The sequence below is a fragment of the Bombus flavifrons genome, chromosome 5 (genome assembly GCF_040668555.2).
Source record: "Bombus flavifrons isolate JBK064 chromosome 5, iyBomFlav1_principal, whole genome shotgun sequence".
NCBI classification, from domain to species: domain Eukaryota; kingdom Metazoa; phylum Arthropoda; class Insecta; order Hymenoptera; family Apidae; genus Bombus; species Bombus flavifrons.
Genome location: NC_138446.1, coordinates 17447306 through 17474626, shown reverse-complemented (window position 1 = coordinate 17474626; position 27321 = coordinate 17447306). Strand labels below are relative to the sequence as shown.

The 27321-nt window shown below is 39.7% G+C and overlaps 2 protein-coding genes across 4 annotated transcripts; one reads left to right on the top strand and one right to left on the bottom strand.

Annotated features, from left to right (window-relative positions):
• Positions 1-46: 46 nt before the first annotated feature.
• Surf6 (Surfeit locus protein 6) lies at positions 47-2808 on the top strand. Of its 2 annotated transcripts, none has more exons than XM_069112930.1 (4): positions 47-311; positions 390-444; positions 532-1006; positions 1119-2808. In XM_069112930.1, exons 1-4 carry the CDS (start codon positions 194-196, stop codon positions 1338-1340), a joined length of 870 nt encoding a protein of 289 aa, XP_068969031.1. In that variant the 5' UTR covers positions 47-193; the 3' UTR covers positions 1341-2808. The 2 variants fall into 2 exon arrangements, with proteins under 2 accessions (XP_068969031.1, XP_068969030.1); XM_069112929.1 differs by having other exon boundaries at positions 48-311; positions 390-443; positions 510-1006.
• On the bottom strand, positions 2075-27037 carry LOC138179790 (uncharacterized). Of its 2 annotated transcripts, XM_069112931.1 has the most exons (6): positions 26787-27037; positions 5619-5715; positions 4391-4576; positions 3375-3392; positions 2507-2675; positions 2075-2209 (listed from the first exon to the last, which is right to left on the bottom strand). In XM_069112931.1, exons 2-5 carry the CDS (start codon positions 5701-5703, stop codon positions 2530-2532), a joined length of 435 nt encoding a protein of 144 aa, XP_068969032.1. In that variant the 5' UTR covers positions 5704-5715; positions 26787-27037; the 3' UTR covers positions 2075-2209; positions 2507-2529. The 2 variants fall into 2 exon arrangements, with proteins under 2 accessions (XP_068969032.1, XP_068969033.1); XM_069112932.1 differs by lacking the exon at positions 3375-3392.
• Positions 27038-27321: the final 284 nt, after the last annotated feature.

Here is a 27321-nt window from a genome sequence, read left to right as displayed (position 1 = left end):
GTATGACACGAATTAAAAAGAATGTGAAAATAAAAAGAATTCCAATGTTCACGAGTTTGCGCGTTAGGCTGTAATTTCTAACCTACGTTCTTTTAAGGCGTTGAAAATGCGTCTGTAGTTTACGATTGTGAGACGTTTACACTCTGATACTAGCTCTAGTAGGAAGTAATTGCACGCGTGTGTGCTGAAGAACATGCAATTAAAAATGTCAAAACCATTTAATCAAAATGCTGTGAAGCAATTATTGCTGCAAGAAAATGAGTTTATTTCGAATATATTTTCAAAAATGCCATTGCCTATGTCTGAATTAGGTAAGAATATAAAAAGATAACATAACCTTAAAGTACTCATGATTTTTGCAATTATAATAAAAATTGTCATATTATCAGTTTCAGAAGACAAGAATAAATTAGTTACACACAAGAAAAAGAACATGTCAAAAGGTATTTATTCTCTGCTATTGTTGTATATTATTTAATCTAGTTTCAAATTTCTGTCTTCTATCGTAGATAATATTTTTCCAAATTTAAGCGGAAAGAAAAAGAGGGCACAAACATTTGAGGAGTTACATGCTAAATTGGAGGGATTAAAGAATGTTAAACGATTGGGATATAAAGAAAAGCAATTAAAAAAAAATTTGAAAACCAGAATTAAAAAAATGTCAAAGAAAAAAGAACGGATAATGCAAAAGAAACTAGTAAAAATAGAGCAAAATGGGGATACTTTGTCTAACATAAAAGAAGAAGATAGTGAAGTACCGAAGGTTCCAAGACCAAAGCCTGTGTTTAATTCAGAAGGCAAAATGGTATTTAGTAAATTTGATTTTTCTGAAATTGGAACAAGAAAAAAACTGCCTAAAAAGGATGCAAAAAAGATGTTACTAGAGTTGAAACAAAAAAAAGAAAAGTTAAAAGCAATGGAACAATCAGGTGAAAAAGAAAGAGTAGAAGAAATTAAAGAAAAGGATGCATGGCAGACTGCCCTGGCAAAAGCTGGTGGTGAGAAGGTAATAAAGATATATTTAAATTTGTTAATTTTTTTTTATAATTTCAGGAAAAGTAGATTTAGAATAATGGTTTACAGACAGCATGTTGTGTAAACGTTATACTTTTCGATAGGTGAAAGATGATATAGATTTACTTAAGCGAACATTAAAAAGGAAAGAAAATAAAAAAAGACAGAGTGCTAAAAAATGGGAATCTAGGTTAGACAATGTACAGAAAGGAATTCGAGAAAAACAAGAAAAAAGACAGGATAACATTATGAAGAGAAAGAAAGAGAAAAAGATGCATAAATTAAAAAAAGCGGCTAAAAGAGGACGGATTATACCTGGATTTTAAATATAACATAAACGATTATAGATAAAAGACATTTATTTCCGAAAGAGTTATTTTATATGTTATGCAGTTTTATTCTGCATAGTTTAATTAAATTTTTATATTCAGACGAATTTAACATTTACGTAAATGATATTCATTAATTGAATAATACTCTTTAGGACAAATTTGTACTAACTTATTGTTGATATCAGAATACAAGAGAATTGTTTTCAAACAAATCATTTTTTGTTGTTTATAATTATATTATATACACTCATAACTGTGGAATAATATTTTACACTGACAATGCAAAAATCAATTGCAATGTGTACATATTGTATAAATTTCGTAAAAACTGAATGTAGGTGTTGTATAGACAGTGTTTTATAATCATTTATTTACATATAGTGATTTTTGTTTGTACATGGTATTAACAATTTTTTATTTACACTAACGATGTAGCGTTTGTTGCCTCGTTATAAGTTTTTCATGATATAAAAAGCGGCATGTTCATAGAATCTTGTACAGTTTGACAGTATAAAATTTAGTCATTAATTTTATATACGAGTGCAAAACTTGCTTGTAAAGATCCATATTTCATATAATGTCCTCAGACTTCAAATTGTTTTGTATCGAAGATCTCCTTACGATCAGTTTCATTATTGTTCACGATCTCATATACTAATTCGTCGTAATACATATATATCTTATAAATCTCTTAATAGATTATGGGTAAGTCGAGTACGAGAGCTTCGATGTAGCCGCCCTCTTCCACTTCCTGCTAGGTATCACCAAGAGCAGAGGATACAGCGTTAGCGTGTGTTAATGCTGTCCATAGAGGGCTATGATCCACGGATAATGGTACCACCGATTTAGATGGTCGTGGAGACCTAGATAGAAAGATAAATAATTATCTTAAATTACTATTCTTTTACAAATATGACATCTGTTATAAATGCATAATAGATATTTTCGCAAAGTTGCAAGTTGCAATTCCCAATGATATATCGGTAATGCAGGAATTCTAAATATTAAGAAAATTTTCTAGAAACAAGTCGATGGAAAAAGAAGCAATCTTTGTTGCGAATGATACATGATTCGTATGAAACCTTTTTCTCATGTTTAATTTAAGGAAATAAGAATGACACTTCAATATGTATTACACGTACAGAAAATAAAAATCTGACCTAGGCGGTACCAAAACTGGATGCTAATCTGGACTACTAAGTTCCAGTGCAGTGCTCTGTTCAGGATCCGATCGTTCTTCAACGACAGTGTCTAGTTCCAGTGATGGAAAAGCTCTAGATCCACGATCGCTTCGTAACGATACTGTTCTCGTTGGACGATCAATTCCAGCTATCACATAAAAATATATATGAATATGTATTAATATTTCACAACAACAAAGGTACTTGATTATATAGAAAATCTTGTCTAACAATTCTGTAAGTGAATTTTTAGATTATCAATAATAAAGATTAATACTGTCTAAATGCATTCTAATGTCAAGATTATGTTATGTTAAGGTTATTAATTTGATTTGTACAGTTATTAACAAATTGTTGTATACGAAATGCGTTGAGATATACGCTGCATAGGCTTGCATAGCAAACAATTTAAAGTCATGCGACTAGAACTATGTTAAATACATAAGAAGTAAATACATGCCTTTCGATTAAGATTAAAATGTAGCCAAGCTGCATATATTATTTGCATAAAAATGCTCAACTTTTCTTACTTTCGATTTTCATGATTGCGTTGGAAATCTTAAGCTGCTGAATTATAATATTCTTAACAAAGTATTATTTAAGTACGCTTGAATGTAGCCTGCATGATCAATCTCACGCGAATTGTTTTTATCATTTTTATTCTTGTCCACCCTTTTGGCGGAACTTCAATTAAGCTCTGTAAGTTGTCTTCTAAGTATGCAGCGGTAGTAGCGGCGGCGGCGGCAAATGATTATGCATTAAGTAAAAGAAACTATGGTTGTTCTGTGAAATTCTAAAATCTCTAGAGATCAAGTCAAGCAACAATCAGGTTGATAAAAGGCTTTACCTAAATCCTCTTTCGATGCTGCACTTGACGGGATAATAAAATAACAAGTATGTATTTCAGTTTGAAGATTTTTCAAATGTTTAATTTATATTAGGATGCTGCAAATTAATTTTACAATCTAGGTATACAACAAAGTTCGAAGAGCAAACATTATCCTTTGTACCATCGTCCGATAACTATGTATTTCCTATTAATTAAAACCTTCATGCTTGTATAGAGTAAGTAGTAACTAAACTGCCTATTTATCACATTTTAGGGGCCGTAAATCAAGAGTTAGATTGCCATGACTGGTCGCGGTAGTCGTGTACCTTCAGAGTCAGCCACATATCATAGGTATCATACTGCGTCGGTGTTCGACAAACGAAATACGTATGTCGTGTTCCATGAACGTTTTACGTTCATTGCTATGAGTGTAAAGTAACATACTTGGAAAAGTTCAACGTTATATTTCGGGATTAGAAATTAGATAGAGTAAGCAATTGAAAGCTATGAAAAATCAATAGAAACTTATAGGTTTGGCCACTTAGTTTCTCAATACTTTGTTGAAGATTAAACGTTTTTAGTCGTGTAAACACGAACACGATTAAATTCGAAATATCTAAAATCGGTGTATGAACTCGGATATTCAGGGCAACATTCGATCTGGTTTAATGCTTCTTCCACTCTCTTTGTATACGTTGCACATCCGTGTGTCTGAATGCGTGTATATATATACGCCCCGTTTACAAAGGTATACGACTATACACGTCTACGTGACTATATGTAGGAGTCTATTTGAATATACAGATACGGATAAGTATGTATTCAACGTTTCTGGGGAGAAAAGCGACCACGGAGTAGCGGTTGTTAAAGAGGTTAGGGTGCTACACAATGCGAACGCAAATGTTTTGTGATCTTAATTCATTTTCGTTATAAAATTGCTTTCAAGGATGTGTACGCTTTAATTCCAAATTTAATTGTAGCAGTGATTTTTAAAATAAGAAGAGGGTAGACTCGATTTTATCGTTGAAACTTACCTAAACGGTGGACAGGACTAAAACGAACGAGACTGAGTGCTCCGTGATCTAGATCACAATTCCTTCTTCGTGCTCGCTCTCTGGCGAGCTTTGCTCTTCTTCTTAAACAACAGATGACCATTAGAGCCAACAATGGAAATCCGAGTATGCATGATACTATTGGGATGATGATACTCTCTGGAGTTACTAAAAAAAAAAGCAAAATAATTTGTAATTCAATCGTGAAGATGTGTCAGAAAACATTTACGTGTAAATTCTATTGGTTTCACTACTAGTCGAGTTACTACTAGATCTGGCAACGAGTATTCCTAACGAAGCTTTATTATTCTCACGTTTGTTTCTTAAGTTTGTTTTTATGATTAGTATATATTAAGCAAACTAAGCAAATACAGGATGAGGAATAAAATTTATTATTTCGCAAACTCAAGAATTTTTCGAGTTCAATAACCGTGTTAAATCTTCAAACAAATATGGAAGCAAGAATCCCATTTCTTCTGTTACCGATATAACTTCTTAATAAACATTACACTGTAATAAATACAAAGCAGAACTGACATTTATAATAAATGAATCTTTTAATAAAAACTGGAACGAATATTGTCAATCTTCTAAACAACAGTTTAGACCCCAAGAAAAGAAAAATGTTTCATTCAACAGGATAGAATAGAAGGAATAGTATAACGGTATGGTTGTGTAAATATACGTTGAATAATATAGCGATGTAATACAAATATTTTTTATTATAATCAAGACTATGTTATCTCGTATAACAATATCATTTTAAATTACAACGTTAAAATAATGCTTTAATGTCACTTTTCCAGTTATGCGTCTAGACGATTTGTAATTGTATTAACCTTTACTCTCCATTACTCTTAGACTCTTGAGATTGGGAAGCAATTACTTGCTTGGTTGCTTCCTTAAGTACGACGAAGATATTCTCTGTCACAGAAGGATTTTAACGAAATATTTCATCCTTTCGCAATTCTTTGAACTTTGCAAAGTTATTGGCTTCTGCGTCAGGAAATCTGATAATTTGATCTGTTTCCTCTTATATAGTTCATGATAATTAAATTTTCGCGTTATCAAAATATCAGTCATATTCCCATGGATTCAGTAAAATTGAATATTATCGTTCGAATGATGCTTGGGACGATTGTTATGAGTATTACATTAGTTGAGAATGTGCATTACGTTTTATAGAAAATTTATGTAAGCGTGTTTTCACCTGTTGGATAAACTAGAATTGTTGGTCTCTTGGATTGTGGAATCGTTGGCATTGTTGGTCGACCCCCTCTCACTTCGATCGACATTTTGCTCTCGATCTGGAACAAGATTAGCTGAGGGTTAATCAGGGTTCTGGTATAATGAAAAAATTGATCGATAACAACGATTACGTCTTTTTCACAAAAATCGTTCATTGTTCAGGTGTCTCTGTTTGTTATGCTTTATCTTATAAAAATGAAAAATCAAAGTAGCCCCTAGCGTTCCGAGGTTACAATTATAAACATTCCGCACATCGATATACGAAAAACATGTTATTTTTCTAAAATAAATGCAATTTACAATTCTTAAATAAATAACGTTTCGCGACAATCTGTGATATATATTCATCGTGAAAATATAGAAAGTAAACCATTGCTAGTTCCGTAGGATTAGTTTAAACAAAGCGCCAGTTTATGTGCCATCAAACATCGCGTGATATCTTTATTTACCTATTTTATTAAAATAATGATTTTCCGCGGTCGTTTAAATTCTACGTACACGTACCAATAGTTGCAGTTTCTGCCGCTACGTGGCGCACACGCAGTGATTAATCAAAATGGCGAGTGTAAGCGCGGCGTGTATAAAGTAACGGACGGTAATAGGTTTATCTCGATGAGAAGTGATTCTGTCGCGGTAATATTACGTGTTCGGGTAATATTTTCGCTATGACAAATGTTTTCGATCGCGTAAGCTCGTGTGGCGATTGTTTCAGTGAAGTGATCAAACGAAAACACATCCACTCGTTCCCGCCACTTTTAGTGTTTCGAGCTTGGAGGAGTCTAATCGACATATAATCGAAAGCGACATATAATCGAATTTTCGAGGTAAGATATTCGCTGTTACATTAAATAAAATTACAAATAAACAGGCATTTACGTAATTCTTTAAAATTGAAAATAAAGCTGAAAATTACATTGGCTAACGACGTATAAATGCGTACAAGAGTACGTAAACATTGTTTTCGTAGTAGTGGAGAGGGAAAAGCTATTTACTTTGGTTCCTTTATTTTTGTGACGTTCCTCCGGTTGTTCTTTCCCCTCTCCGTGCTCGGAAAAGCAATAACGTTAGCCGTATCGGTGTGAATATCAACATAGACAGAAAGCAAAAGCTCTGTTTTCTGCACAGACTTTTAGAATTTCTTCGTTTTTGTATTCCCTGCGGTATTGCGAATGGACTTAATTCCCATTGGCTCCGATCCACAAAGAGTATAGAGGACCATACTGGTCTCAGTCTTTCGACTAGAGACGCGTGTGTACTGGAAAGAAGACGAGCAAGAAATTAAGTTAGATTATTCCTTTTCTCGTATCTCGCTACTAAATTTGAAAACGTGAGATCGCAATAATCAAGTATATTCGTCCTTGTGTCGCAATTTCGATTTTTTAAAGATACGTGTAATACGTATTCCATGAACCTGAATTTTCTTTTATTCTATGAATTACGGTATACACACTATAACTTAAGTAACCGTGTTCCTCGCGTGTTTAATTAATTCGTTGCAGAGAAAATGGTACTAGACTGGTTGGAGCAAACGAATGAGTTTAATTTCTCTTCTACTGCGTTGGATGTAACTCGTTAGCTATCGAAGCAACACAGAAGAAGAATGGCTCGTTATTTTTAAGCCGCGTCAGATATCAGGCATTTACTTTTTACTTTTAACCTTCGACTAGTTTTTGTCGTACTGCCATGTCGAATATTACCTCCATAAATTGTCCTACATATTCGAGTTCGATTGAAAAAGGCCGGCCGGGCAGCAGCCCTTTGGAGGGCGAAACTCGATCGAAGGACTCTGTTATCGTATCTCAAAGGACCAGTTCCGAAATAGCAAACTATTCTCTATTCGAGAAGGACCACCTCTCCTTTTTTCTGCGATTACTTTATCTATCGAAGGATACCATCGTGAAAATAGCTCGACCTATTCCTTGGGCCAGTTTTCCACGTACATCTATGATTAAAATCACGTTCCTTTATTTGCGCCCGCTATATATAGATTACGATGTTTATAAGACGCAGCCAGGAAACACCGTTTCCGGTTAAATGCTAAATTTGTTCAGCCTGGAGGGTACTCGATCGAAATTTTTGGAGTGCCTCCAGAACAAAGATCGCGATGTTTCTTCCAGTTCTTCGTTATCTTTGCACTTCCGTTGTAAGACGTTCCGCGGCATACGAAATTTATCCGATGCGGTGTGAAAATTCAAAATCGTATCCAACCGAATTCAGGACTCCGCGGTGTCCTTGCGCGAAAGTAGGTCGTTCAATTTTCAGCGAGGCGCGACTCCAGCTGACGATGTCTTTGTGAAAAAAGGCAGATGAAACTGTTTCGTAATCGGCAAACTATTCGACTCGATTTCGCGAGTTTTAGGAGTTTCGGAGCGGTGAGTCGGTTTAAACGTCGCAGACTCGTCGGGATACTTATCGATCTTCCAGTATGCAGACCCATACTGAGTTTTATTCCTAGCCGCCAGTCTGTCCTCGTCTTCTCTTTGCAGAAAACGATGTTCAAACGCGTAAAAACCGTGGCCATTATAACCGTGAAAAGAAGTTTCATCTGCATTATCCTCTAATTATCTCTGCCTTATCGTCGACTTCGCAGCGTGTCGTTCCCTTTTCCGTCTATTTACCAGCCTGGCTTCTAGCACAGTTAATTTAGCAAATCTGTGGCTCACGAGGAAAAGCAGATTCGACTCGAGTCACGTTGCATCAACGTTATTTACATACGTACCTACATGCTACCGTGGAGTACATACGCCGATATACCGCGCATTATTGCCAAATTATTTGCATTTTCTCGTATACGGGCTCGTTATAAAGCGAATAGATTCGTATTAATCATAGACTGGTGAGTGGCCGCTCCAACTGCGCTTGAAACTATGTTTTAATGCAGCCCGTACACCGGTGCGCAGTTATTCAATAGTAATATGCGAACGAGCGAATTTTAGTGAATTTCAAAAGCAAACACGCGCGTGCATGCTTACAATGCACCCTATCAGGATTGTTTCGATTTTCTCCGGACCGTGCAACGCGGCTTGTCGAATAATTCCGAATAATTCAACCGCGATGTTAGCCAAAGGATTACACCGATTTACCGTAATTAGCTGAATGTTATGTAAAAGCTGATACTATTTCATTGATAGGTTGCCGCGTCGGTATTAAAATGCGTTACAGACGCGCTGGATTTTCGCTTCATTTTCATTTCAAACGATCGTTAGCGCGATTCGTGGCAGACCGGAGATCGATACGCGGATGACGCTAATTTCTCCAGTCGTACTCAACCGTCCACATACTAGCGCCATTCTTGGGAAATCCGTGCGAGATCTTAGCTCGAGTACCACAGTTTTCCATCGAAGACTGTTTAAGGGGGACGGAGTGGCCGATCGCCATCACTTTTATTCTCGGAGCTTCCATTAATTGAACCTCTCGCGATTACACAGTAGATAAACTGCCTCCGCTACTTTCCCTTCTCATTCCCGCAATTCGATCCCTTTCTTGTTGTTCGTGTACCTGTTTTTATGCCAGGCCAATCTTCCGTTAAATCACAGCAACGCGAAATTTTATCTTTGACCTTTTCAAAGGACTCGTAGGATGAAGTTGGAACGTAACTCGTCGTCGTCGTTTAAAGCTTCGTGTCGCGCACCGAGCGGAAGGTCGTTTTGTTAAGCTCCACCTTCATTGACAAGCGAAGCTTCTCATTACACTATCGCGTAGAATTTCTACGAGATTTACGGACTACTTTGAGCATTGCAAACATAATTTTGTTTGGTTAAAGCGTTATCGATAAAATGTGTCGATAAAGGCTTCGCAGTTGTTAAAACAACGTATCGACTAAAATCTAGTCGATTCGCAAAAGGACCGCAACGAATATTATGCGTCGCTTTTGATGAAGTTTCGTACACGGTAAAGGAGCAAAATGTGGTTGGTCCCTTGTCCGGTTATTTTTGGCAACTTTCTATATTTACGAAATAACGTTGCAAAAGGAATTTTTCAATAATCATACGATTAAAAAACACGTATTCCTCGTTATAGTATTAGGTTGTCCGAAAAGTTTCTTTCGTTTTGTAAGGAAATAATAGACGCACGATGTTTTTTGTTTTATACTAGTTTATTGAATTATGCACGAACATAATAATAGAGATATAACGAAATGGATCATACCTAATTCAATAAAATAATATAAAACAGAAATTGTTGTTCATGTATTATCACCTTATGAAACGAAAGAAACTTTTCGGACAACCTAATAGTTAAAATTCAGCGAATAAATTTCTCCCAAAAATTGCAAAGAATTTTTTAAAGAAAAAGAAACAGGATATCACTGTTTCACCGAGCTAAAAATATTAATAAGACTTAGAAATCGTTGCGGATGTTACATTTGGACGTGCACAAAATATCCTTCCTTGTGTATAGATCGTGTGGAATGGTACATTACGAAAACTTGTGCCGAAAGGGTTAAGTCTAAGCTAACATCTGATATTGGTATACATTGAAATTTTGAGACTAGCGAACCGCTCGGTGACATTAATGGAACTTTAATTTCAGCGTTAGTGCTCCCTTTAACCTTTTATCGCCAGATGAAATCCTCTAGAAAGGTTATGCACGATCAGAGACAAAATATTCTCGCGAAACTAAAAAATAGGACAACGCGGTTTCGAAGCACGAAGGATAGCGTAACTTTTGTCGTTAGATATTTCGATAATTATCGAATATTGAAACATAAAGCGAATATCTCTCCTTCCCTTTTCTCTATATTTTTCATACGTTTGTAAAATTTGATCATTTCGCAACACCTGACAATATCCGCTTGTTAATTCCACGAAATTTAACGCCAGAAATTTTATTGATCGAGCACGTGTAAAGCACTCCAACTCTCCGAGCACGAGAAAAATTAATTAACGGCTTGAAGTATTGATTGCATAGTTATAATTGAATAAAGAATGCTGTCGGCGAATTAATCGAATTTCTTGCCCAGTCGAATTTACAGTGTAATTGAAAGATTACGTGGAACAGGCATACAATTGGGTTAAGGTATCCAGAAAATCCTGCTTTCGTCAACTCTGTCTACGTAAAAACGAGAAATAAGTAAGCATCTTGACACAAGGAGAAGAAAATTCGTTAGTTACGTAATTATAAAATTAACGATGTTTTCAACGCGTTAAATACAAACTCGCTAAATAATCAGGACAGTTTATGGAACGTGATGTAAAACGCGAGAGGGGATTACTTAATCCCAGCTTTTACGAACCAAGTCTAAAACCCGATCGATATTCGGTATCGTGTATCAAATTGCGTTCTCATTGTGTCGTCGTTGATATCCTTGCGGATATCTTGTTAATTAAGCATTTTATCAATTATAAAACCTCATCACGCCGATCGAGTAGACGTCGGTCTTTCAGTTAACAGAAATATGCGGATGGAATTACAAAAAATACATGTCTACTCGTATATCGACGCGTTTTCCATCGATTTGAAAAGTTAGCGAGTACATTGCGGTTAATCGTATAGATAAGTCGATCAGCCTTCGATCAGCGAAACGATTCCGATCAGACAATTTGGATTATACTCTAACTCGTTTCTCTCGATTTCGCGTCGGTCGAAGCATTGCAACAAGATCGATCGGAGTATGTTTGCAGCATGTGCGAAAGAACCGTGAAACGTGATACGATATATGCCAGAAGGAACTTGTCTTCGACCCATATTCTTTCTCAGCAAGAAATTTGTCCTTACATCGAGCTTTCGCGTTTCCCTTTTTCTACTTCCCAATACGAACAGATAGAAAACGGCGAAGCATCGATGAAACAGTTGCAGATAGCCGGAAAATCTGAATCGATGTATATGGAATAATCGTAGGAATTTCTCACATACAATTTCTCCACTCGACGCAGCGTATCTTCGATCTGCTTCGATTTCTTGCAAATAAATAGAGAGTCTGGACTAACTCCCCTTTGAATTTTTATTTCGAAACACGCGTAGCGGCATATGCGTCTTAGGACGTTTCGATTCGAAGATGCCTCGCGTAGTTGTTTTGCCACGGAGGATCAACACTCTGCGACGCACATAATGTAATAAACAAACTCTGGACAAAGCAATTTCGCTGCTACGCGCAACCTACAACCGGCGACAAGTTCAAACCTTTCGATACCCCCCTCGACCAGTCTAAATAGACGACCGTGTTCTCCAGAAGTCAGTTAGTCGAGCGAATAAGTATAACGAATCAGTGGAACGAATCAGCGTAACAATTAGTATCAGTACCGCAGTATCGCGCAATCTTACAACGAATATCGTCAAGCGAGCAACGCTTGCGATTCACTTTGTATTTTACATTTTAAAATATCTGTAAATATAGTTAACGAAATCAATTTCGTCTCGTTATTAATTTAACCAACAGCACGTTACACCGTCCACCACTGTCTGTTCAGATCCTAGTTTCTCTGGCCTTGGCGATTATTTCCTTCTGGCAATCGAAACCAGGTGGTGCCTATACCAGTCTAGTAATGACGTTTAGTGGAATTGGTTATCGGAGGTCCTTTGTCTACTTCTTGTCAGATGCAGATCCAACGATTGTAGTCCTGTAGCCTCGTAGCTTAGGAGGACAGTAATGACGGCGGTGGCCCGAATTTCGTTATGAATACACCTACCTAGCTATATCACTGCGATAAGGTTCTCGCTTTGGCCGCTCGATGAAGACTTTTTACAGAGGAAATGGCACAACGACGACCTACGCGCCAACGAACGGACTTTCGAATATCTTACGAGGGCTCTTGTTGCTCGTTGAAGCGCGAACGAACCGTCACACCGTTGTCTGTAATTCAACGGATCGCGTGTGCCCTGATTTCTGGTCCGCAATCGGAAATGCACGCTCCCAGGACAGCTCTTCTCTTCCGCTCGACTCACAGATTCGAACGCTTTGATCGGAAATTTACGCGTTTGATTCAATCCCATGGTCGAACCGCGGTTGCTGCGTTGAATGGATAATTTTCAAACGATTCGACGAAATATATTAGAAGCAACTCGACCGGTTTAATTAAACGACGTTGGCGTTTTCATAAGAAATTATATCCCCGATGAAACAAATACTTGTCGTAGTTTGCTTCTTTGCACGCTCCGTTAGCTTATCTCGGTTTTCCTGACTACAGTAAAAGAAGAAAAAATATATTTCAGTTTGCACGACTGCGATCTCGATATTTCATGTGTCTATTTTATAGTTATATATTATTTCCCCGTGGCAATGGCATAGCTACACGGTCTCTGGAGGTTCTCGCGTTAGCCAAGGGACGACAAATTTTCTAACTCTTTGCGACTCGAGTCTCTGAAGACGAAAGATTCTGTGCTCGAATTTCTGTCGTGCGAGAAACAACAGAGAATTCCTTATATCTGACTCGCTACAGATTTTAAACAGAAAGCCACTCTATCTTCTTGCACAGAACATTGCGTGCTCGGTATTTCGAGAACCGTATTCGACCTCTATAAAATACGGTCGACTCGATTTAAAAACGTTCGCACGAGTTAATTCCTTCTACGCGAGATTTTCTTAATCGCGCGGTAAATAATTCCAGTTATTCGTTCGTACACATTTTCATCGACCGTCGCTCGAAATATCGAGGAACGGGGAAGCGTTAGGGACTGTGATGGCCTGTGATATTACGCTCGCAAATTGATCGACACGACAAGGCAGCGACGTCAAAGAGTGCGAAACGAAGTTTTATCGACAGTCCAGTCGATATTTTAGTTTGGTATCCGCGTTATGTCATGACGTCGTTCTTGAATAAACGCTTCGTGTTTTTTAACGGGTGCACTAACATTGGCCGAGACGTTCGGTATTGGTAGAAAATCGACGAAAATATAATCGTTTGTATGTTTGTGCGCGCGAAGTCGATGCATTTTCAAAGCACGCAAGAACGTAACGATTTATTATGAAAACATGAACCGTTTCTTTGTCAGCGATCTCCATAATACGTTTGTTTAAACGCGTTTCTTTTATTCATGAAAGTTTTTATTCTCTGACAAGAAGGAATAAAAGAGATCTCGAACCTGTAAATCTCGGGTGTAAGAGCAATATTTTCATCGACAAATATTTTTCTCGTCTATTGAATCGCCGCGAAGAAATATTACTCGGAATAACGTGTCGCGTCCATTCGGTGGTACATTACGCCGAATCGCCTCTATGCATAAATCCAGATTTCTGGTCGTAATTGGTAGGTACGTTGCTTGAAACTCGAATTTCAGAAGTTTAGTCGGAATATAATCGTAGCATGGTCCCTCGGCGTGTCCTAGCTCGTAATACCGACTCATCGCTCATTTATAATTTTAGTTTATCGCTTGAAACACAGTCGGATCTCGTTTCGCAAACTCCGAAAGCACCGGCTAAAGTCCAAGACACGCTTCTCTTGGCGAGGTTAACGTTCAAACGATTCAGCGTTAGATCCCGTTCAGAATTGTAACGATAGACGAAAATCTGCTCGAGACCGCTGCAGTCTCGCATTCCTTGGATTGAGAACGATGATATCAACGCTAGACGTTATCCCGATCGTTGTTTTACAACCGTGATTATCATTATTGAAGGAAACAAGTGGGTCTTTCTTTCTTCGTTGCTCTTTTCAACATAGTTTTATACCACTTTTCTCTTCTCCGATTTACGTGAAATTCACAATTTGCCAAAGCAAAGTATTTCGTTCTTTGGTTTAAGTTACGTTTTCCCGAACGCGACTTCTTTCGATTCGTCGAATCGTCTTCTTCCAATAACGGAATTACGATTTTCATGGTAAAAATATTTCAACACGTGGAATCGCAACCTCGTAGAAAAAAAAGTCTGCGACTATGGATTTTTCGACCGACTAGAAAAAGCAGAGTGGCGATAACTCTTACGCGATGCACGAGCTCAGAGCCTAGACGATATTTCGCTTGTACTTCGGCCGGTACATACGGCCAGCTACGAAGCACGTGTACGTACCAGGTGCTTGTATTAAGTAGAGAACAAGTACAGCGTGGGCACGTATATCGTAAGTACGCGCTATAGGTACCACGTGTGCCGTGGCGTAATTTTCGGAGATCGTCGTAAACCTTGGATCCATTAGTCGATCCCAAAACGTTTGTGTAACGTTGGAGTATTAATGGTTTTAATAGCCACTTCGCCACATCCTTCACGGTTAGTTTGCGTGAATTTTCAGTTCACACTTTCGATCGATCGTTTACCGTAATCTATTTAAGTCAATCACCCGTCTATTCTCCGACGAGTTTCATATATCTTCGTTCGTACGCTGAAAACGAAAAGTATTAGATAGAATATTAATCTCGCGTTGGCAAATAGTGGCTCGATCGCGAGACGCTATTAATTTTAAATACGAATAGCTTGCTCATCGTGGTTCCCAGCACGCTGCGCGCTCCTTCCATTAGCACTCGAATGGTTAATTCGACGAATAATCTGGCGAGTGAGCGAGTAATTATCTGCCATTAACGTCTCATTGTTCGAAGATTATATTCGATTATTTAACTTATTTACCGGCGAGTTTTCCTGTCTCTATCGCAATCGCAATATTCTTTTAGATTTTGCCGAATGACAACGTAATTCGCAGCGGATAATAGGTTATTTGATATATTACGATTCCAATCGATACTTAATCTTCGTCGTGTCAAATGAGAGAGAAATACGCGCGTCCTATTCCTCCAATATGTGTCGCGTTGTTCGTAAATTGTCCAACGAAGAATTAAACGAAGTGCATTGACGCTAATGCGTCGGTACTTTCCGGAAACCCATCTGAGTACAACGACGGTAATATTCTTTCCATTTGGCCGACTCGAAATAAAGTTGCGCGAGGATATATCATTAGGAAAGAATGCGCGTGCCGGAAATATTAAATTCCGACTCGTTCGAGCGAAATTAACTCTAATATCGCGGATAAGGTCTTTGCACTTTTAATTCTGTCTGTCTGTCTGTCTGTCTGTCTGTCTGTCTGTCTGTCTGTCTCTCTCTCTCTCTCGCTCTCTCTCTCTCTCGCTCTGCGTCTTTTAATCCCACCGCTTTAAAAGAGTAACCTTATCGGTATTCTTTCTTTCTCAGCACGTATTGAAACTCGTGTAAAAGTAGTAAAAGGATTTCGATATAACCGAGGGATATCGCGATAAACGATACTAGTTCTTCGATGAATCTTTGATTTTTATTCGGAGCTTGGCAAGAACGAACGCGGTACGGAATGTGAAACTTGAAATTGAACAATTGGAAAACGAGAGAGCGTTCTAGGAATAAAATATCTATCGTAGCTCGTGTTTGCAATAACTCCGATTATAACGACGCACTGTTTCAAACGCGTTCGACTAAATAGACTCTTGGTTCTCTCGTAGGAAAGAAGACCGCACACTGGTGATCCATCTGCAAATATTTATGGCCCACTAGTCACGCCAATGTTCCTTGGTTCGATTAATTGCGATTCGTAAATTCTCAGCCAGTTTATTGGAATTTTTCACGACGAAGATTGGAATAGTATCTCTGTGAGAAGTATCGTCGGGACGTAAAATTGGAAATTTGTACGCGTATTCTCGTTACCTTTGCAAATCTTAGATCGAGTAGTTTCGTTTGGAGGCTCGTTAAGAGGTGGACGATTATAAAATAATCGCAGCAACTTCTTACACGGTGCACCATGAATTTCAAGCGTTCTACGGAAACAGAGAATGGTATCGATAAAAAGGGATAATAATAATAGGAACCGAGTAGCGGGATCAAATAAGCTTAATGGACTAGTTTTTACGTTCGTCCCAGCGATGAGCATTTGGAGGTTCACGGAAACGCCTGAAGATGTGTCAGCGAATATAAATGTGGCTTAATCGCGTCGCTCTCTTCAGGAGAAGGAATAATTTTTTGCGTTTCTATAAGAATATTAAATTTATAACGTAACTTTTTCACATACTTGTCTCTCGAGTAGCATTGTCGTTCATCTTTGTCGTTACGAAGAACATCGATAAAATTTTATACGTTCGTTTCTATTTTGTTCCAATTTACGAGGTTCAGTTCCAATCATATCTGACCGCGTTGTTCCGTATACTTTGTCGTTGGAAGTTATATGCAGTTCTATGGACTATTGAACTCGAACTAGCTGCAAGATTTCATTCAACGTATCCATTCGCTAAACAATAATCAAGTATGCGAATGATATTCCGGAGAACAATGCTTGATCAGTTTTCGTAGCGAGCACGCACAAAGAGGCCGTGTAGCTTTGTGTTTAAATTATAGCGATAAATTTACCGGCAGAAATGCGAAACAGTTTGTCTCGAGAAAGTTAAAGTATGGTGGATGTACGATTCCGTGACAGGGCGTATCTCGTGAATAGAATTCGCGTGCTGTTCAAATAAATTGCTTTTACCGTTAAACAAAGCTCCGCCGCATATTTTATGAATGACGTTCGAATCGTTACGAAATTTCACCGAAGGGCACTATTTTTTCTAGTATTTTTTCATTTTTCTACCGCGTTATTCTCTACGCAGGATATGGTCGGTATTTCGATTAAATTTTCGTCGTTTCAAACTGTCGCTTTTTCGTTTATTTATTTATGTTTTTTATCAGTTTCGAACGAATCGCGCAGCTCTCGCGTCGACAGACAGAAAACCGTTTTCTCACCTTGTTTTCCCATTCCGAGAAACATGTAAAAGGCGCGATAACAAAGTTTTCCGACATCGTCTTATTTCAGTGAAATCACCGAAATCGATTGTCGTACGCATCGCTTCGATAATATATGCAAATTCCAAGCATTTTCTTTTCCCGAAGATTACTCCTGTCCTATGATATCATCAACAAAGCGAGATATAGCAGAGAATGGAAGATGAAAAGTAAACAGAAAATGGGTACTAGGCTAACTGGTCGGTGGAACGAAAGAATTTGATCACGGGAAAACGAGACACGTCGAATCCTTGCGAGATAATATTTCCGAGACTTGTAATAGCTCAGGCATTATGAGAGATGGAGGCGCGAAAGTTGAACGTTTATAAGATAAAGCAGAGATCACGGCTTGAATTCAGAAACACGTTTGACGCGCTGTGAATCACTGATGTGACTCTCCACGGATTTTCGACGAGTAATTTGCATAAAATGTTTAGGGTCATGGTCAGAATAAGAAAATACCCATTTCGGCCACTAACTTTTACAATATCGCGATATTTGATTTATTCGTTTCTTCTACTTCTAACTTTTTTCCAAGCGAATGCCGAAACAGAATTACCTTTTGCGAAGTGCTTATTCGCCACACAATAGCACTCGCGGTAACACAAGATAAACACGAAATAATTCCATCGTTGTAAAAAGATAACACGTTGTCTCTTTTCACGAACGTATTCCAAGCTGCTCGAACTATTTCAAACACAACGCAGTTGTACGATCCATATGACTAATACAGATTTTATTTGCACAAGTTAAATATACAGGGTGGTTGGTAACTGGTGGTACAAGCGGAAAGGGGGTGATTCTAGGCGAAAAAAGAAGTCGAAAATATAGAATAAAAATTTTTCGTTCGAGGCTTTGTTTTCGAGAAAATCGACTTTGAATTTTCGCTCGGTACGCGTGCGGTACGTTATAACGGATCTCGCTGTAGATTGTTGTCTCGATGGAAAAATTAAAAAAGAAAAAGATTTTTATTCTATATTTTCGACTTTTTTTTTCGCGTAGAATCACCCCCTTTCCGCTTGTACCACCAGTTACCAACCACCCTGTATAATTCGAATTTATATCCGATACATTGGCCACACCGCCGAGTTTAACTTCACATCTATTGTGTGTCGTCTATGCGATCGATCGATTTCTTTAAATTTATTCTTTCGCTAAAAAAAAAAATGATTTAGTAAATTTCACGAAATCCTGCGTGTAATTTATTACGCTCGTAACAAACTTACGCTTGAATGCGATGTTTATACCGAAATTGGTTGATACCGTATTTATTAAAGTTTCCAAAGAACGAACGCTGAGAAAATAAAAGATGGCGTGTACGAAGAAATTACGAGTTTACTTGCCACGTGTCAGAAAATTTCTGCTCTCGCTATATGTTCTACCATTGGCCTAGATAACTTCACTTTCGTCGCTAGGTATTCTTCCTTTATTCGTCTTTGACCTGGCGCGTAGTCGCGCCACATTTTTGGAACCACAATTATCAGCCCGTGAGATTCCTTTATCAGCGTGTCCTTGGAAAGCTAAACCAACCATTCTCGACGCTTGCAGCTAAATTACTCGGTGAAGCCAGTGGAGCGTGATCCGTCGAATGGTGCTCTGAGCGCGTGAAAAGCTCGCGTTTTAAGAATGCTTCTATATGTATAGCCAGAGGCATTTTTTACTACAGTACAGGCCTCAAAAAGAATGTACCGTGTTACCCTTGACTGAGTGGAAGAGGAAGGAAACGAACAGCTACGTACCTGTTAGGACACGTTGTATCGCCTCGTTAGCGCGATTCTGATTTACCGAACGCGGTCCAACGGTTTCGAAAACTGGGTTAACGAGATCATAATATCTGGAAAAAAGGCTCTCGATGCTCCGCCGATTAGCGCATTAAAAGTCATCAACTCGGTATGTCTGATTCGATTGATCGAAGCTAAGTATGTAATCGTCTCGAAGATTAAAGCCTTCGTTGACGCATTTTCGCGAGAAACACGACGGTCGAATCGAAGGATAAAAATCGGCAGTCGACCCTTTAACAAATAATATTATTTGGAGAAAAAAACCAAGTGTTTTTTGAGCTGAGGATCGTTCTAGACACGGTACGAGGGTTCCCAACGAGTTCCAAAGTAGATAACGTCACGGGACGGATTCTCGATCGGAGAGCTTACGGCGTGAGATTTGAATAGGCGCGAAGAAATCCATCGAGCGAGGAATAAAAAGGACGTTGAATCGGAACAATGAATCGCTGATATTCGCTCGGATAAATCTATCGGGTTCTATCTTCTTTCCACTAGCGAACTTTGACCTGCGAATACAATAGATCTCGCTGTGACAAATCGAGGAATAAAACGAGGAAGATTCGATACCTTCTGTATCCCAACGAAGATAATTGGCGCATAAAAACTAACCACAATGATACACTCGCCTCACCTAAACACTAAATGAACTTTAGCTGACTGATTCGCCTTTGATAGTTCTATCTCGGTAAAAGGCGGTAAAGACGCAGATCAGAAATGCGTTAAGTAATCGATATCGATAGAGGAAGTAGATATGAAAGCGAGATAAATCGCTGCTCCAAGCATTATACAAAGAAGACAGATAGTTTTCTCTCCTTGTTTTCTCAAGCTTTCCCGTTTTCTCCTGGCAAGAAGAACGAACGCTTTTCATTCTGTCTGCAGTCGATCACACCTTTTCAGAGGCGAACCACCGTTTAATATCACTGACTGATGCGCCACGATGATTGTATGAAAAGATAGGCGAACGCGATATCGTATTTTCATCGCGAATCGACCGCACGATGTGATCGGTTAGTAGAACATTACCAGGCGACCGATTCATTTCCGCGTGTCCAGTCGATAGGAAAAAAGGAAGTCGATGGAAGCGAGGAACGATACAGATGGAGAGACAAAACAGGACGAACGGAAACAGTTGGAACGTTTAGTTTCATCTATCTCGGAGTTCCACAACGGTTCGCTTTTCAGTTGTCCCTTTTTGCCACGTGGAAAAGCCTAGCCGATTCTATTATATCGTACTCGGCCATCGGTCCACGTTGCGCTACTTCCGTTCCCTTCATTCCCTTTTCTTCTGCTCCACCGTCTCTCTCCGCCTCTCTTTCTCACTGCGTATCTGCTGTTTCAGTGATATCGTTTATCGGGTTCTGCAAGTGTCCGTGATTTTGATTGCGTCGGTTCTCGTGACCGATTCAGATAGTCGCTATCAGTGCAGTTCGTTTAAAGTAACTAAGAGCTTCCTTAATGGACCGTGTTAAGATTCGCGATCGATATGAACGGTGTCGCTTTACGTGTCATTAACGCGCGAACGCGCCATCTGTAACGTCGCGATTTTCGCGTTATACCCAATGGATGCGCCCACGGTAGATATCGTTAATTAGGTCTCTTTTCTTTGAAATACTATTTACGGATCGTCTCATTCGTGGCAATTCTCGCTGTTGTAAACGGTACTCGCGTCCAAAACCACGAAGCCAAAAAGAGGAAGCAAAATCGTTGAAACAGAACGCTGTTACCGTAGTCTCGTTAGTCCCTCTCACGATGCTTGAAATAGGGGTTGAAAGCGCCCTTGGGAGAGCAACTGACAGTCTTTCCATCCCCGTTCCTCTGCCTCTTCTGTTTTCTTGCTTTCACCCGAGCATTTTGTAAAGGATATTTCTACCCAACCGGGTCGTTCTCGAATCCCATCTACGTCAAACGACATTCCGTTTCCTATTTCATGGCGTTACGGACCGACGCTGGATTATTGCTAGAGTTTGAACGTTGAAGGTTCCAGGCTTTATTCGTTCTATCCGTTCCTTTTTCTTATTTTACCTTCCTATCCGTTGTTCGATATCAAAGGAATAGAAAATAGGACGGGAGGAAATTTGGAAGCTGTGCGGTTCTCCTGGACTTTTCGAGCAGCCGTAATTAACCGTCTGTACGTATATTCGCGTATGTATCGCATTCGATTGTGCGACTTGTACCGAAATGGCAACGAAACACAGGGGATCGGTTTCCGTCTCGAGCGAGGAGACGACAGCTGCGTTTCTATATCGCATCGGTGGAATTAATTAAAATTTATCCGAATCGATTCCTTGGTTAAGCATATTTTTGCCGCGTCTGCGTCGGAACAGTGAATATCGAAGAATGGCCAGAGGCAAGGGAGAAAATACAATTCCCGTTTCTCGTAGTTGGCGAGGCATTGTTCGCTCAAATTTTTAATTTAACCAGAGCAGACGTGTAGCTACCATATCGCGGCGTTGTTGTATTTTTTAGCTTGTTCAGAGTGCTCGTCCCACGTACGAACTAGCTCGTATAAAGACGACCTGAAATTCTGGCACGGATGGTAACACATTCTTGTCGAAGGTTTCGTCTCTGCGGAAAAGCCGCCGCCCTTTCATCCTGAAATATGTAAGAAAGCGTACCAATTTTCTGCTCTGGATACCGGATCTTAGCAAATGTTCATTAGCAAAAATTCTCTTCTTTCCTCCCGCATCTTTCACCAACACGACGCATTATGGATTAACCGTTCGCTCGCGTCGCTTCGTAAACGTACATTGGCAGGCGTAATCGTTTTTCGTCAGGGACATATTTTTCGATGTGCTACCCGTGCAAAAATTTCCGGATCCCTTTGTTACTTAGGATATTTAATATTTAACGTTTAATATTTAATATTCTTTTCGCGCTCGAATCTTTGTCATTCGAGGGCTTTCAAGGGATCAATGAGAATATTCATGAGCCTTCTCTGGCGCATTATTTCCTCTTAAATTCTTCAGAATCTGATTTTACTGCAGGTTGAAAGGCTGAACTTTCCGCTGATCTTGTCATTCACGATTCCGTCGATTCAGACAGTTCGCAGAATCAGAATTTCACGTTTCTTATTTAGATCACTCGGATTTCTTAGATCAAAGTATCGGATGTACCTTGAGTTTCGATAAAATTCGTTGTTCTTTATCTTTACCTCGTTCACACTACGTGGTGCGTTATCCTTTTGACAATAGCACATAAATGCGTCATTTATTAGCACATAAAAACAATTTATTCTCCTTTGGAACGAAGGCGAATTTGTAATCTCAGTCGCGATGCAAACTACTCTCCTCTCTCTCTCTCTCTCCTACTTTCTCGTTTTTACGTGCAGCTTTATTAATAACCTCATTCGGAGAGTAAGTGCTAAAGTCTGTAATTCGTTCACGTTACTCTATTGTTCAGTTTCAATTACAAGCTAGAGGAAACAGATGTCTATTTCTTCTTTTCTGCTGTTATTTCTCGAAATATGGAAGTTCCCGGGAAAGAAATGGAACGGAAGATTAATAGGGACAAAAAACGAACGTTGCGTGTAAAGTATTGGAAGGTTGATGCACACGTGGGCTTTCGAAAATTGTAGATTATCGTGCTCGGATGACCCATAACTGAGCAAGTTTATACCAATTGTACGTGTTCTCGCGTTTTTCCGGTTTCTATAATTTAGTTCTATCAGCGTATTCGACGTTACAAGGCTTTTCCTCGCGAAAAGTCTGTTTTTTTTTTTTGTTTCATCGGACTTGATAATCGCAAGATCGTTAAAGGACTAGAGAGTTAGTTATCAAGTTGCAAGGTATTGGATAAGAGAAATATTCGTTAGAAATTTTGCTATTGGGAAAGTGACGTATTTCGTTCGGATAATTTCTAAAATTTACGGATGCTGACGAAAGTTGCCGTCTTATCTAAGCGTATCGGATATAATTTCTGTTGAGGTTATTCGATGTGTAAACAGAGAAAACTCGTGGATAAATTGTAAGGTAGAAAATATATTTAAATAGAAGTGTAATTATAAGTAAGAATAGAATTTGAGCTGGTCCAGATCCACACGCTAGCTGTGTTACCCGATAACTATAATATATAATATATATAAATATAATATATAATGTAAAACCCCGAAACCAACGTCGCCCGTCTACTGTTTATGGTCTGTCTTCGTCGCAGTCTTTTGTCTACACGCTGTCGATGGCTTCGATGTTTGAGAAAACTAAAAAGACCAGATGTAGAGTTTTCTTAGAAGTAGCGACCACTTCAACAATTTCCAAGATGCAGGAACGATTAGATGGTTTTAAAACAGTTATATCGTGATTACTTCGGACTCTTATCAGACTCTATCGGTGTTTAGTTGGTGTTATTGGCGAAAAGCGCATTGCAATTTGAACGAAAGCTTGGTCCGCTGCTGGTCTACTTGTTATCGCGGTTTATTCATTCTCACTTAGTTTGCATTTCACTCGAAACGTGAAATATTTACGTTGCGGTACAGGAAAAGTTTCAAAGCGAAATTTGGGTTGTAAATGGAAGAAAAATCCAACGCGAACCATTTGAAACTCACGAAAAATATCTTTCCGGGCTGTTCGGAATTTTAGTTGGCCGTCCGTTTATGGCACGGACAGGCCCGTTCCTCTCGTTAGGAAATTCCGAATTACATGTCCTCCCAGGGCAGTAAACGTAATGACTCGAGGCAAGGGAAAAGCCCAGGAAAGGACCAGCCGGACGGGCACGACGGAGACAAGAAATCCAACGGCGGGAGGAGAGAATCAGGAACGGGGGAGTTAGTTCATCTTCGACCATCGGACAGTACAGACTTAGGACGACAGTAGTCCTCACTTAGTTCGGTTAAGTGCTACAACTAGTACAAATAAAGTGCCGTCTAAATCTAACACTCGAGTTATTTCATCTCCTCCACCTTGAACGTTAAGTCATTCGAGGTACGCGATATCGGTTTGACTTGACCGGTTGCTCTTTAGTCGATAATACGCAACACGGGCAAATCGGCGAACGGTCGAGTATATTTTTGCCAGCAGCTACGACGTCGCGCAATCTTTTTTTGCGTTTAGATGATCATTTCTCTGGACGAGCGAGTAAATAGAAATAAATTACGGAGGAGGAAATGGAACAAACAGAACGATATATTTAGGGAATTGCTCGTCGGCGCGTTACTAATGTTTACGATGCTCGTGATAAATTAAGATTGATTCAAGGTGTATGTACGTACTCCGAGGAAATTCGATGGCCCCACGCGTATAATTTGCCGAGAAGGGGAGAATCAAAGGAACGGAAATCAATGTGTTTAGTTTCTTGTTTCGTAGAGACGAAAGTTCGTCCACGATGGAACGATATAATTCCAGGGCGCGGCGTGTTTACTGTCGGGAGAAGAAAATAGAAAGGAAAAGCGGAGGAAACCCGAGGCAAGCGAACGAATCCGAAATCTCTCGAAAACAAGAACGCTACTAATAAAAGTTAGCGATTTATAATCTTATCGCTACCGTTGCGAGCATAACGCTCGTTAAAGCAGGGCGATTCTTAGAGACAGAAAACACCGAATGCGATTCCGACTAGTTGTTAGCAATCGGATCCGCCGGTCTGACGAAGTTTTAACGAAATTTGACCTCCGACGAAACGCGGAAACAAAAACGCGAGCCAAATTAAAGCTCCGACTCGGCTTTCTCGTTTCACCCCTATCCCTGCGAAATTTAATCGCTCGCGGACGCGAGATCTTCCTGTGTCTGCCGAAATTTTCTATACGCGTATTCGGTTTAAGGCGCGCTCCGAGTTTCCGCAACTTTCTGGTCGAAATGAGCGTGACGCGATACGGCGATTCGCGTAATACGAGGTGATCCCTTGAAAATTCTGGCGGAGCCACGTTTTTCCTTTCTTGGACGGAAACGATGCCCAAGAGTGTACAGAATCTCTGAATTCGAGAATCGCGCACCGCCACTCGCTAACCTCGTGACCTCGTCTCGGTCAATTTTAGATGGAATTTCACTTAAGTGGAACTCGAAACTTGAAACCATTACGAGTCTCGATAGAAACAGGAAATTACTTTATGAAACCGTAGCCTGCTTAGCAAAGAGTTCTACCATTTCCACCATAGACTAGCGAACGCGGAAGCACGATGGACGTAAAATTATCGATTGACAAGCATCGGTCGGTTCGTGTTTGCCTAACGATTCCTAAGCGATAACGCACCGTTGAATCAACGCGAATGTATATCGAGATGCGACCGGTGGTCGATTCGCGCGATAATATTCAAACGGTTCTTCTCGCTGCCTACGTATCGATTTCATTCGGCTGGAAAGAACGAGAGCGGTCGAGTTTCAGATAATTAAATCGAATGGACGATGCACATAGATAGCGCACCGCGTCCCGATCTGTACCTGGTACTCGACCAACTCTTTCCAAGAATATCTCCGACTAGTTGCATCGACCGTTGCATTCTACGTGGTATACGCGTTTCCTTTTCACTCCGGGTCGGCTCGATCGAAGTCGCTCGTGTCCCTTTTAATTTCGAACGCACACGAAGATAAATAGCCCGAATCCTGTTTTAATAAAGCAACCTGCTCGTAGTTTCCAGATCCAACGTATCAAAAAATCCGTCTGTAGAGCGTTTATTTATTCAGGAGTATCGCTGGAGCGGCAGCGATCGAACAGCCGGCTGATTAACATATTCGCATAAACGGAATTCTTTAGGAAGAAAAGGAAAATATTTAGGGAGTATCTTCTATCTGATACACCCAGGGAGAATATCCAGGAATATCTGCTCGTACAAGTAGAATCCTAAAATTTGTTCTAGGGCGATCAACATTTCGTTATTTTTTATCTTTACGCATCGTCCAGTAGCAACTATATTTCGCAGTAACGAGAATAACGGAATACCCAATTTTCGTTTAGTAGATATTTTGTCCTTTGAAAGAACTTGATTGAACGGGTGGTCGCCTAACATGATACGAGTAGAATTTAATAAAGGTAGAAAGAAGGTTTCGAGCGATTCGTCGAAGTAGAGGTGTGGAGGGTGTGTCGATGTAATCAGGTCGCGATGTGCCCAACCACGAGGTTCGAAAAAGGCAGACAGAGCCGTGCCTTTTAAAACGTTGGAACACATTTGGATTATCTGGTTTGTTCGCCACGAAAATTCCTCAAAATTAACGCGATATCGATCGCAGTCGAAATTTTCGCGAGACTCTCGTAACGTTCTCTTTCTAACGACGCCAACGAGTACGCTGGAATAAATAAAACGTGGAAATTAATGCCATTCAAGCGATAAAAATAAAGTATAGGCATGCTCGTCGCTAGCAATTCGTAAACGGGCAAATTTCCAGCAAACGGAATAAGTTCGATAGATGCGAACGTGGATTATTGTATATTATCGATAGATCATGGAACAACGGCGGACGGAAGACAAAGCACGGGTGCCGTATAAAACCCCCGGTGTCGTGAATTACCGGTGAAATTGACTATCGAAAGCCGATACATCGGTATGAAATGCGGGGACCCGAACAGTTGACGCTAAGCTGCGTCGATGAAGTGAAAAGAATATGAAACGATGGTTCCATGCATACGAACGACGCGGCACACGCTAGCTCGCGACGAGCACAATCGATTCGCTAAACTCGAATACCGTATCTTTCGAAAACGTTCGACAGCGGTCTCTCTTGTCCCTTTTTTGCGGCTGTCTCGCGCCAACGACAACGGAACAACGAACGCGTTTAAGCAATGCTCGTACCTTCGTGTTTTAGCTGGCAGACAATTTATACGGTGTAAACTGGCCGGATTGTGCACGTTTTTTCGATGCTAAATCCCCGGTTGTTCATCGTTCCAGCGATCGAGTTTGGTCGAACTTGGTCGGACTTCTGTTGGCAATGCAGAGATTCGTTCGATTCATTGACCGGTGAATATCTCGGATGAACAGTTGTTTCTCGGCTTGGATAGATCAACGGATAATTCGTAGATCAGGCCGAGATGGATGTCTTTAAAGTTCTATATGGGCCGAGTTGTGCGAACTCGGACAGCGTTACGATCTTCGTCTATCGATAATACGACCGCTGAATCTCTTTCGTTGCTTGTTGTATTACTGGCAGGAAAGGTTTTTCGCTGGTGTTCGTATTTCAAGTTTGTTCCGAACTTGGATTTTAGATTCTTCTCGACGACACGTGTTCCTATTTATTCTATTTATTTTTGAATCGATGCCACGTCGTAGGAAGATCGAGAGGCGTACATTGCTTGCTTGCTCGCTTGTCAGCGGCACGATGTACCACGTC